The sequence below is a fragment of the Peromyscus californicus genome, unplaced genomic scaffold (assembly GCF_007827085.1).
Source record: "Peromyscus californicus insignis strain IS unplaced genomic scaffold, ASM782708v3 Scaffold_21__1_contigs__length_65335640, whole genome shotgun sequence".
Classification (NCBI taxonomy): domain Eukaryota; kingdom Metazoa; phylum Chordata; class Mammalia; order Rodentia; family Cricetidae; genus Peromyscus; species Peromyscus californicus.
The window spans coordinates 27,757,309-27,770,666 of record NW_026294514.1 but is presented as its reverse complement, the minus strand read 5'-3'; the positions used below and the strand labels follow the sequence as shown (position 1 = coordinate 27,770,666).

At 45.3% G+C, this 13,358-nt stretch overlaps 1 protein-coding gene across 2 annotated transcripts in view; it reads right to left on the bottom strand.

The window, feature by feature from the left end:
- Positions 1–4,094: 4,094 nt before the first annotated feature.
- Positions 4,095–13,358, bottom strand: part of Ttll4 (tubulin tyrosine ligase like 4) — a 52,280-nt gene continuing 43,016 nt past the window's right edge. For both annotated transcript variants that reach the window (XM_052749884.1, XM_052749883.1), the window contains 5 exons: positions 12,741–12,843; positions 11,917–12,127; positions 11,704–11,774; positions 11,238–11,323; positions 4,095–10,815 (listed from right to left, as the gene is read on the bottom strand). In XM_052749884.1, coding sequence (XP_052605844.1) covers positions 10,557–10,815; positions 11,238–11,323; positions 11,704–11,774; positions 11,917–12,127; positions 12,741–12,843 — 730 coding nt within the window. In that variant the 3' untranslated portion in view covers positions 4,095–10,556. The remainder of the gene's footprint in view (positions 10,816–11,237; positions 11,324–11,703; positions 11,775–11,916; positions 12,128–12,740; positions 12,844–13,358) is intronic.

The following is a 13,358-nucleotide window of genomic DNA, read 5'->3' as shown; positions in this document are numbered from 1 at the left end:
AAGGGTCCAGGCCATTGTGGGCAATGCCACCCTTAAGCTGGTGGTCCTGGGTGTTATAAAAAAGCAGGCTGAGCCAGCCAGTAGGAGCAAGCCAGGAAGCAGTACCCCTCCATGGCCTCTGCATCAGCTCTCGACTCCAGGATCCTGCCCTCACTGCTATTGATAAGGAACTGTTTGTTATATGGAACTTAGTGAAATAAACCCTTTCCTCCCCAGTTGCTTTTGGTTATAGCAGTAAAAACCCCAAGATGGATGTTCATTTTTCTCTGTTATATGCTTGGATTTTCCCGAGTGCTATAGCCAGATCACATGGTAGTTTTAGCTTTTTCCTGAGGAGCCTCTATATTGATTCCCACAGTAGCTGTACTAATTTACATTTTCCACCAACTGTGTGTAAGAGTTTAGCCCCTATCCCCCCTCCACATCCGTGCTAGCATTTATTGTTTTCTAGATGATGCCCATCATGTCTAAGGTGAGATGGAATCTCAATATAGTTTTTCTTTTCCTCTCACCCTGTAGCCCAGGCTGGCCTGGAACTTTTGATAATGTTCTTGCCTCAACTTCCCAAGTGTTGGAATTATAGGTATGAGGATCACATCAAGCTTTACAATGCAGTTTTGATTTGCATGTCTCTGCTGGGCAAAAAAAAAAAAAAGTCAATTTTTAATGCAATTATTGGTCACTTGTACTTCTTTTGAGAACTGTTTGTTCAGTTTATTTACCCATTAATTGTTTGGATTATTTGTTGTATTGCTATTTAGTTTTGGGAGTTTGTATGTTTTAGATCTCAATCCCCTGTCAGATATGTAGTTTTCCATTCTTCAGGTATCTTTTCATTCTTTTTCCTTTGCTGGATAAAAGCTTTTTAATCTTGTGTAACTCTACTTGTCAATTCTTGTCAGTATGTCCTAGGTTATTGGAGTCCTTTTCAGAAAGTCTCTATCTGGTTGTTCTGGATGGTGGTGATGCACACTTTTTTTTTTTTTTTTTTTTGGTTTTTCGAGACAGGGTTTCTCTGTGTAGCTTTGCACCTCTCCTGGAACTCACTTGGTAGCCCAGGCTGGCCTCGAACTCACAGAGATCCGCCTGCCTCTGCCTCTCGAGTGCTGGGATTAAAGGTGTGCGCCACCACCGCCCGGCGGTGATGCACACTTTTAATCCCAGCACTCAGGAAGCAGAAGCAGGCAGATCTCTGAGTTAGAGGCCGACCAGGGCTACACAGAGAAACTCTGTCAAGAAAGAAAGGAAAGAAAGAGAGAGAGAGAGAGAGAGAGAGAGAGGGAGAGGGAGAGGGAGAGGGAGAGGGAGAGGGAGAGGGAGAGGGAGAGGGAGAGGGAGAGGGAGAGGGAGAGGGAGAGGGAGAGGGAGAGGGAGAGGGAGGGAGGGGGAGAGAGAGAGAGAGAGAGAGAGAGAGAGAGAGAGAGAGAGAGAGAGAGAGAGAAGAAAGGAAGGAAGGAAGGAAGGAAGGAAGGAAGGAAGGAAGGAAGGAAGGAAGGAAGGAAGGAAGGAAGGAAGGAAGGAAGTCTCTGTATCTGGAAGTGTTCTACCCTGTCATTTCAAAAAATTCATTTCTGAAAAAAGTTTAACTTATATGTATGTATGTGTACATACTTACAGGTATGTGTACACGTCTGCAATGTGCATTATATGTTTAGAGTGCTCTCAGGGGCCAGAAGAGGACATCAAATCTCTGGGGAATTAGAGTTACAGACTATAGTGAACTGCCACATGGATGCTGGGAACTGAAACCTAGGTCCCCTTCAAGAGCAGCAAGCCTTCTAAACTGCTTAGCCATCTCTTCAGCCCTGTGTCCATTTCCATACAGCAAGGCACAGGGATCTTGTTTCATACGTTTGTCCAGTTATCCCGACTATTTGGTGAAGAGACTGTCTTTTCTCCAAAACATGTTTTTAGCAACTTTCTTGAAAATGATGTGTATGTAGTCCCATGATTTTACTTCTGGGTTCTTTATTACATTGATTTCCATGTTTTTGGTTGTTTTCATTAGAATTTGTAGATCACTTTAGGTAACAGTCATTTTCACTACATTAATTCTACAGTTTTTGAGCATGGGAGTGAAAGAGACCCCCACATATGGGGGGGGGGGCTTCCTCCCGGACGCCGGGTTAGGTAAAAACCACATCCAAACACCTGTTTTCATAGTAATCCTTTATTAATCAGGGAAGAAGTTAAAGGGGCTGCTTTCTGACTCAGGCAGAAAAACAGCAGCAAATGACCTTGTGGGTGTAATTTTTAAGAGGAAGAAAAGGGGAGGTCTGAAGGGGAGGTCTGTGTTAGAATGTTCTAGGATGAGGTGGTAAAGGAGACAGAGGATGAGGGAGAAGGGGGAGGGGACAAGGGAAAGGTGGAAGGGCATTTGTCCCAAGAGGACAAAGGACTGCCTCTGGATAGAAAGAAAACAGACGCGACATATAGGCAAATGTCTGTTTATAAACGGCCGGTTAGGATGAGGTGTTATTTTAATTGGGCATGTTAATTAGGTGAACCAAAAGGGGCTTCTGATGGCTGGACTTTGGTAGTCAGCCTCAGGAGGAGGAAGTGGCCATCTAAAGGAATAGTCCTTGGTGGCTAGCTTTAGTAATCTAATGGGTTTCAGGAAGGCAGTGGGGATGGGGAGAAGGGCAAGGCGTGCCAGAGCCATGCTTGCCACGCTCAAGCTGGCCAGAGTCCCTTCAGTAGGTCTTTCCAACTTCTAGTGTCTTCCGTTTTTTTCAGTGTTTTAATGTTTTCGTATGATCTTCCTTTGAAGCGCCTGTTTGTTCTCCAATGCGTCTTTCTGGCACCCTTTAAAAACATTGGGTGGCTATAGATGCATGGGTGGCATCTGGGTCTTCTGTTCAATTCCATTGATCTACATGTTTACTTTTATGCCAGTATCAGTCTATTTTTGTTACTATTTACTCCAGCCAGACACAAGACACCGGGTTATTGTGACTATGAGCACTTTTCTTTACAGACCTCAGCTCTACTACCTGGGTGATTCTTCTACTCTTTAGTGCAGTGGGTCTCAACCTTCCTAACGCTGTGACTCTTTAATACAGTTCCTCATGTTGTAGAGACCCCCCACACACACCACAGAATTATTTTCATTACTTCATAGCTGTCATCTTGCTATGTTATGAATCATAATATAAATATCTGATATGCGAGCCCCAGCACAGGGTTGCAGCACACGGGTTGAGAACCACTGCTTTAGAACAAAGAAAGCTGGGCTGTCAATCCAGTGGTTTATGGGGCTGATTCCTCTCTCTAAATACCTCATTCTATGTCTGATCCTCAATTTTCACAAAGCAAAGAATTGACTATTGTTGTTCTCTGCTGTGGCATCACATTTCTGAAGAGAAATGTTTCCAGCCTGAGACTGCTCCCCTGCAGAGACCCACTACAGAGACTAACTCCTCTCCCTGTGCCACACTTCATATGAAAGCGGAGTTTCACTCTTGTGGGACAGTCCTTGTGCTCTATCAGAGCCAGCACAAGCCTGCATGACCCTGGCTTTTCTGTGTCACTGTGTGTCTGTCCTTCACCCCCCACTTGGCACAGTCAGGTCAGTGACAAGCCTCTGTGCACACAGAGGGACTGGAAAACAGCATGGCGGGTGTCATGCCAATGCTGACGTTTCACTGAGAAGAGTCAAAAGCAAGTCATGAAACCCTTTCATCAACTCTCCCAAAGGACTGGAAGAATATATAGTTAATATTCTAACCTGCCCCCTTAGAAACCAATGTTAGTATTCTGACTCGCCCGTTGGTGCCGCCCTGCGTCCTGATATAAAAGCCTCATTTTAAGGAAAAACCCCGCTTCTTCTCTTCTGATTCTTCCTCCCACGAGGATCCCCCTCTCTTTCTCTCTCCTCTCCCTCTTTTCCATCTTTCTCTTCGTCTCTCTATTACATATAATAAACCATTTCCAAACGGAGGCAGAGTCTGGGTTGTGAATGACTGTCTGCCGCCATGCCCATAAGGCGTGGGTTGCCCGCCAGCCTGACGCTGCATCTGCCCAGCATGCCAGCATGTTTCCCTGCACATGCAGGATACCCTCAGAATACCCCATGCAATACATCACAACACATATAAAGTTGGTAATGGTGATAAATCATAAATTTTATTTTCTTTATACTTCCTGGTATGTTTAAATGAATTATTTTTAGAATAAGAAAAAATTTCTAACATTAAAATACATGGAGCATGGAGTCTCTGCCAATTTTACTTGTGATGAGATTAATATCTGGAATACATAAAGAACTTTTTAAATCAAATACCAACACTCCCAAAAGGCCGATTAATGGGCAAATAAACTGAACAGGAAGTTCTCAAAAATAATTACAAATGGTTGCATTAACACTTAATTAAAAAAAATTACTAATGGCCAATAAATACATGAAAAACACTGTTCAACATCCTTAACCATCAGAGAAATACAAATCAAAACTCTGTTGAGATTTCATTTCACCCAGTCAGAAAGGCTATCATTAAGAAAATAAACAAATGCCATTGAAAATGTGGGGGGAAGAGGAACACTCACACACTGTTGGTGGGTTGCAGTTAGCGCAGTCACTATGGAAGTAAGCATGGAGTTTCCTCAGAACTAGAACTAGAACCACCACATGGCCTAACTATACTCCTCCTGGGAAGACACTTGGAGGAATCTAAACACACAGCAGAGAGACCTGCACATCTATGTGAATTACAGCAGTTAGTCACCACAGCCGGATTCTGAACTAGCCTACTAGACCATCAGTTGGTGGATAATGTAGCACATACACACAAGGCATTTCACTCATCTATAAAGAGTGCAACAGTGTCATCATCTGCAGGAAAATGGATGGAACAGGAGACCATGTTAAGCAAAATAAGCCAAGCTCAGAAAGACAAATACCAAAGCTGGGTATGGTGGCACACACTTGTAATTCCAGTACTCATTAAGGCAAGAGAATTGTTGCAAATTCAAGGCCAGCCCAGGCTATGAAACCAAACCAAACCAAAACTATAGAGCTTCAAGGGTTAGAGAGATGGCTCAGTGATTAAAAGTTGTTATAGAGAACCCAGGTTGGTTCCCAGAACCCACATCAGGTGGCTCAGAACAGCCTGCAACTCCAGCTCCAAAGGGATCCGACCTCTCTGGCCTCTGAGGACATCTGCACTTATGTGTCCACACACAAATTTAAAAAAATTAAAAAAAAAAAAACCTTCGCACAAACACTGTTTTCTCACATTAGTGCAGACTTTATTCAAAGCACACACACACGTACAGCAACTATCAGTGAAGAGGAAAGAGACCAGGAGGATGGGGAACAGAGGTCAATGGGAGATAAATATATATAATGAAAATGTCATGACAAAATCCACCATTTCCTAACACGAATAAACTAGTAATAAAAGGAATGAAGTACTGACTTGTTTTACAAAGTGAACATTGAACTCATGCTAAGTCAGACAAGCCAGACACAAAAGATCACAATTCTATTTATGTAAAACATCCAGAATGGGTGAACCTACAAAAACGGGAAGATTGGCGATTACTGTGGGTAGGGAGAAGGGGAGGGGAGGAGGAGCAACTGATTAATGGGCAGAGTTTGCCTTCAAGTTTAGAAAAATGTTCTAGAACCAGGGGGAAGTGAAAGTTGTCCAACATTATGAATACCACTGAAATGCACACTTAAAATGCTAAAATTTAACACATCAATTTCACTTCAATTATAAAATGCACAGGTCTTACACAATTCCATCAGTTTTAGCAAGCATGTTATCCATAAAACCAACACCCAAGAGTATAGTGTTGCTATCAACCACGGTTCCTCCTTTACCATTGTTAGAAAGGCAAACACCGCTGCTTTTAACACCCATAGCTGAGTTTCCCTCCAAATTTCAATTAACTATATATATTATGACCGCCACGTCTGGCTTCTCTCAATGCTTTGGGTCACAGGTAGATACGCTGTCTTTATAAATTACTGCAAGAGTTCAATTGTGATCATCTTATGCTCACACAAGTCACATGTGCAAGCTGCAATGGCTTTACCCACTCCATCTGGTCACAGCTACCTTTCAATCTTAACTGTACCCATTACCTCATTGTGAGCATGGCTTTAATTTCTACATCTCATGAAATGGTGGTCAGTGTGTGTGAGTGTGTGTGTGTGTGTGTGTGTGTGTGTGTGTGTGTGTGTGTGTGTGTGGTGTTTCTGAATCAGCTTTGGGCCAAGGAGTACGGCTCAGCAGTTGCCTACTGTTTGAGACCCTCAGTTAGATCCCCAGCATTGAAAAACAAAACAAAAAAAAAAATAAATAAAAAATAAAAATAAAAAAAATTAAAAAAGGAAAGAAAATCAGCTTTATTTACTTACTTTCAACTGTACAATTTTGAGGTCTGCCAACTATATACAGTTGTTATCACAACCACAATTAAGACAAAGATATTTCCAATGTGCCTCTTTACAGTCAATCCCCTAGCCCCTCCATCATCTATAGGTAATCCCCACCTTCTATGATGATCATTTCCTTTTCTAGAATGGAATCAGGAAGCATGTACACCTGCTTCTGGCTTCTTTCACTTATCCCAGTTTTCACGCTAATGTCTAAACAGTATCTACTGAACAGATGTGTTAATTTGTTCTTTCAGTAACTGCTGGACACATGGGCTTGTTCTACTTTTTAAACTACTCAACAGTTGATGAATGGGCCTGTGCATCCTTGCCTACAATACAGGCAACTCTACTAGCGGCTGTGCATTTTCAGACACGGGCATTTCAGTTGTGGAGCCTGTTAGTTTTACTTGTGCCCCTGGCAGCTGATAGGATTCTAAAATTTCAAGCTAATTATCTTGATCAAATCCACAGCTATAATTTCCCATGGGTAGACTCAAAGCACAGTTCTCCAGTCTATGTGGGGGTTGGTTCTAGGACCTCCCAGATAGCAAAGCACATGGTTGTTTCAATCCCTTAGGTAAATGGAGTACCATTTGCCACATTTAACCTGCACACATCCTGTGGTGGACTTCAAAATCCAGATTAACTATCACACCCAACACAACGCAAATGTCACACAAATGGCTGTACTGTTTTGGAACAGCGACAAAACAAACAAGTCGGGTCCTGTGGGCCACAGCCACCCCAGCCCTGACCTACAATCCCTGGCACTACTGCGGCTACTCCAAGAAGGAAAGAGTTTGGTAATCATTTTGATATTTTAGGATTCTTTTGAAATCTGCACTGTGAGGCTTTTTTTTTTTTTTTTGATGTCTTACACCCAATTTAATCCCCATAACTACATCCAAGAGATTGATATACTTGGTAACTAAACTGATATTTAGAAGATATAGAAACATTTCAAATGTTGGCTTCTCCTGTGGTAATAATCTCTGGTATTCTAATCTCGGCACATTCTGCTGGTTAAGGCACAAACGGGTCTTAGAATGCCACACTATTGATCCTGCTGTGACCTCTCACTAAGACCAACCTAAGACTGCTGCTGCTTCCACTGATCTGAAGCAGACAGAGGTCCCCAGGTGTTACAGAGGAATGGTCAAGGCTAAGCATTGCTGAAGAGGCTGGATCAAAATCCCAAGCGACAAGATACAGCTCTCGAAAAACCACTGTTTCCAGGCCCAAAGCAAACTAGACACTGCAGCAGTAATTACATGGAGTCTTCAGTACTAACGAGGAGCCAACCGTGGCCGCTGCCTAGCAGCCTCTGGCCATCACCTTATCCCAATAACTAATTCAGCTGAAGGACGTGGAAATCGCTGTGTGTGGATTAACCTTCTTCACGGGCCCTCAGCAGTGCTGAACTGCCACAGAAGCCACCAAGAATGTTCTTTGGCTATGGTGATAGGAAGTTACTTTCAGTAAACAGCTGCCACCCTGAGAATGGCCCCCAAGTGACACCATCCCCCGGTACAACTGCTAGTCCTCTGGCTCCTACCTGACTCAGGATCTGTCTTCCATGCTGCTTCTCTTAGACACCAGGTACTCACTCACTCTTGTTATTCTCTGCCAATCAAGGTTTTTGGGATAACTAAATTATCAATTCACACACATATTCATAACGCTTAATGTTCCCCTCCCTGGGATACCAGCATGCTATAAAGATGAACCCAGATAAGAGATTCCCAGGAATGGTGACATTCAAAGGAATAAAGAAAATTATGCACTAGGTGAAGGGGAGTGAGGTGTCTAGCACTGTTCTGACCTTTTCTGGGACATCTCTGTAGCTGTTCCCCTTCCTTCAAGGAACAGCTTTATTGGCCTGCCTCTGCTTCCTAAGTGCTGGGATTAAAGGCATGAGCCACCACACTGTTTCAAAGGAAGATTTTTACATTTCTTGCACAGAACAATCCCCTGGTGCTTTCGTTTGGCTTAGATTTTCACAAGCCTGCAGGGTAGGTCTCACGTTCATACTGTAATGAAAAAGACTCTATTTCATTCCTTGTCCCCAGCATTTGCTTCCATTCTTCCAGAGGCTGTCTAAGCTATAAACTTGGGAAAACAACTGAAGCGTTCTGGTAAGTATGTATTCAACTACACTTCCAAATTTAAAACTTTCAAAAACTATTCCTGTTTAAAAATCACTTTCAACTGAATGTTATCTATTGTTGACTCACCAGTGCTGAAATTTGCAGTGAAATAATTTACCAACATTTCACACTCTTGAGAATGAAAGGCAAGGCAAAACATTAAACCCCACTTTTTCTCCCACTAGCGCAACAGACCTATGGGCCTTCAAATGTAATGAAGACGAGATACACCATGTAGCTGGGCACAATGCCTAAAGGCTGCCCTGGCATTTATGAGGCCAGCCTGGGTCACACAGACACAAAGTAGAAACCGCCAGTGCACTGCCGTCTCATCGGGGTCCCCCAGTCCCTCCCTCTGGGGCCCCCAGTCTGCTGCAGTGCTCATCTTCTCTGCAGCTGCATGGTTGGAGACTGACGGTGTGATGGGGACCCTCGGAGGGCAGGCCAAGGAATCAAGTCCACGTAAAGGAGTGAACTGACTCAAACGGGCCTATGCACCGAACACATGCATTAGGGATAGTGCTGCTGAGCAGAGGCCTGTTTCCCCGGGCAGACAATGGCCCTTTGTCACATGTGCACTAGAATCCGGTAACCAGGAAAGGAGGGTGTTGGCTGTTGAGATCAGATTCTCTAGAACGGCCATGGACTTTCCCTCCACTGTGGACTGACTTTGAAGTCTTTATCGTTGAACAGGAAGCACCGACTAGGACTTTGCTATCCAGCTTTCTTCACAACTGTCAACAAAGCCTTAGGACTGACCGTCATGTCTACCTACTCTGTGACCTTGAACAGTCAGGTCTCTCTTATCTTTCCAGGCTCCATGCCAATTGGCCACAGGACTCCAGGAGCCATGAGAAAAGAAGTCTCCCTCTTTCCAAAGCTCAGAATAATGTGGACAAGACCAGGCTGAGACTGAGTTGCCGGGCTTCCAACCTGGTGTGCACAGGGTAAATCTTGTTTATCAGACCGGGCCAAGTGGCTTCTTCTATACCCACTGCTAGAGAACCCGGAGACTGCAGGTCCCAGGGTGGAGGGGTGCCAGGCTGAGGAAGACCACAGTTCTAGTAACGCTCTCCCACCTCAGGCTTCCTTGGGCTCTACTTCCCCACACCGGGGACAACAGTAGTGCTTCTGGTTCAGGGGCCAGCGTCCTCAGAGAGCTGTACACACAGTTCAGTCAGTCAGTGTTTATTCAGTGCTCAGTGTTTACTAGTCCAGAAGGGAGGTAGATAGAGCTGAGTATTAACTGTCAGGGCCAAGAAGCCTGTCCTGCAAGAATGATTGCGCTAAAACCCCTCTGCCAAGGCACCAAACCCTGCTCAAATCAAAACAGACTACAGGACTTCCTGTGTCGAGGAGAAACAGCTTGTTCCACCCTCCTCTACATAACCTGACCAAAATTATCTGGGATCTGGAGAGTCACAGAAGACGGAGGGCTACTGACTGGGTGGAACCTTAACTGGAGATATGTTATGGAGGTCACCCCAAGACCAGGATGCCAGGAAATGGGTACAGCCTGCCATGGTTTCCCCTGTTTGTCTTTGAAGAAGACTGAAGGTTTCTAGAAATGGCTCTTCAAAACCAGGATGTGTAGGGGACAAAAGACCTAAGGAAACCAGGCCTTTCAAGGAATCCCTCTCATTACAGAACAAGAGACTTCTGTGTGTTTAGCACGCTTTCTCCTCTTGAGCAACAACTCCAGCCCTGCATCAGGGCCTCAAAGAAATCACACATGGCTCTCAGAGTAGAAACCAAACCCTGCTTTATAAGGCTGCTTGGCCGTCACTGGCTTCTCTACTGAGATATGAGGCACCAGCCAGGCAGTGAGGTGACAGAGGGTGAACCTTCCTCACCTTCTCCCTGTCACCCCCACCCCTCCAGTCCTCCAGATGCTCATATCTACAATAGAACCACTTCAAAAAATACTCTGATGAGGGGCAAAGTGGAGGGCGGTGGAGGCTCAGGCTGGTCAGCAGGTTGGTTCCCTTGAGGTAGCTGAGTGCTCCCACGCAGGAGACCAGTCATGGGCTCACAGCAGTCAGGAGGGAGTCACCGGCTGACTGGGAAGCAGAGGAAGCAGAAACTCTGGAATTCTGCCCAGAGTACTTGAGGACAGGTAACACCTGGGTAGAGTGGTTGGCCTCTTTGCTGGTGTCCTCCTTGTTCTTGGAGGATGAAGTCTTCCTGGATATGGGGGAAAGGCCAGCTTGACTCTTCTTGGGCTTGGCTGGTGTCCCATCTTCACAGGACAACACGCTTCCCTCGGAGCAGCTTTGCTTTCTGAAAGGAAAAACACAGCTGAAGCTAGACTAACGTGTAATTTATGGCCCTCCAGTCTGAGGCAAGCACCCACACCATGATGGTACTGGAGACTAACTACCATATGGATGCACTAATAGCCATAAGATACATTCTATTACTGTGGCAGTGAGATCTCACGTACAAGCGCCAATTGGATGAAAGGGTAAGAGGCCTCAGGACTTCCTACAGACAGAGGGTACAGCTGAAAAGGGTCTGTTTCTGCAGAGGGGTCTTTGCTGAGCATCCCACAAGTCACCAGGAAGAAGATATTGTGGCTGTATATTCTGACATTCCTACCACCCCTAGGTGGAGAATCCCTTTCACAGTCACGGTCTGGGGAAAGAAGAAAGACACTCCAACTTCCCAACTCAACAGCCCTCTCTCACTGAAGTAGCACTCACCTTGATTTGATGCGTTCTGATTTGCTGATGGCACTGGGTGTCCCATCACCCTTTGCGCTAGTCATGAGTGATGTTGGCAGAGACCACTAGGAACAAAGAAAGCAGTGAAGGAAGAGCGCCAGGCTAAGTCCAAGAAGGAATGCTCAGGGTCTTGGGGTTCTTGTTCAGCTCCGCCACTCTGTGAACACAGGGCACTCATCTGCCCTATGCTACATCATGGACTCATAGTGAATAACTCTTGGTTCTCTCCCAAAAGAGACAGAAAGTTAAGGCTACGGATCATTTTTTCATCCTTCAAAGACAGACATCCAGTGTATTCAGTAAATAAGTACATCCTTGAAAGGGAAACAAAGAGGTGCGGACTGAGAGAGTAGGGAGAGGTGGGTACCCACATACCCACAAGCCAACCATAATGATAATGCACTTAGCTTGAGAAGAAGCTGTGCCCCTACACTGGTCCACTTACCAGTGGAGCCGAGTCGGAGACGATCCCCGTATGGAAGCCTTTGTAGCACCAATTCCGGAGCAGATCTACTCCTAGGACAAGATGAGCAGAGGTTGGGACTTAATAGGGAAGACTCACTTGCTCACCTCTTTTCCAAAGAAACCTATTTCTTGGCCTAATGGGATTGAATTTCCTACTAAACATGGCCTCCTGTGGGCCAGAAAGACGTATCACCTTTGAGCTTGTTTCCATGGTACTTCTGTTCCCACTGGGTGGTGAGAATGTTGAAATATCGTGGCTGCTCAAAAAAACGAAGATAACGAGAAGAGATTCGAGAAGGAAAAATTCTTTCAAATTGACCACGACGAGAAAACTCATCTTCCATCTCGACCAGAACCCGAACATCATCTGGTGTCAAGACATCCAGCACAGATGCATAGAAGTCCTGTAGTCCAGGGAACAGGAAGAAGGGCAATGTGACAGTGTGAGCCAGACACAGAAGCAAGCAGCTGGGGTAGGGAGCAGAGCTCTGGGGCTCTAGTCTCCAGGACTCCTGTGGGACTCCCAACGCTGCCTGATCTGAGGTGTGCCAGCTCTTCGCCTTATCTCTCCCTAAACCCAATGGACGGAGCTCCTGAGGAAAGACACTCTTGGCTAGAGCCAAGGAACCATCTGGGCTGAGGGAGAAGAGGGTGTTGTTGAGTCATGGCCAGTGCCCAGCAAGCCCGATTTGGCAGCCTATGCCCACCTTTCTCACATGCAGGCCCCACATTTACTTTGAGAAGCTCAAACCTCTATCTCCCAATGGTTCTCAGGGGGAGAAGTCCACAGGGTTAAATGTGATGGTTCTCCCAAGAGTGAGCTAAGATAACCCAGTGCTGAGAGCATGGTGACAACCACCCACTGTCCCAGAAAGATGCAAGTTCCAACAAATCTCTGCATATAACAAGATCCCACTTGGTAAGAAACTCTGATCTAGACAGGAAAGCTCATCTTCCTGGAGCCTGTGCAGTTTGGCCGAGGGCTGTTGGTAACTGGAGGGAAGAGAAATCTCCTACCTGGTCAGGAATTTTCGGGGTCAGGTAATAGGCTTTCTTCATCTTCTGTGCAGTAAAATGCTCTGGAGACATTTGACATTTGTCCCCAGGAGAACTTGGCAGGCTAAGGCAGAGGTGGACAAAAAGCAACAGGCAGGTCAGCAGCTTCGTGTGCTGAGAAAACACGGCAAGAGAGAGGATCCAGTGCGAGACTCCTTCCCAAGCACAGATGAAGACACATGGAGATGCTTGTCCCTTGAATGCATCACTCTAAAGTACACTCCATTCAAACAGCTTGTCGCCCACAACCACACCACTAGATATCTGAAAGAGGCAGGGACACCAATTTGACAAAAAAAAGCCCGGAGTAAGCCTGATTATTGGATGCTTCAGTTAACACTCACTACAAATCAAGCTCTGCCCTATTGGCTGGGGACTCTGGGCAAGACACTTAATCTCTGGTACTTCAGTTTCATTATCCATGTCATTATGATCACTCAATCACTAAGATTTTTTTAACTCTTTCAGACAGAGTCTAACTCTGGAACTCAGGATGGCCAGGAACTCACTATGTAGTCCAAAGCTAGCCTCAATCCTCCTGCCTCCTTATGGGATTATAGATATGGGCCACTACATGGC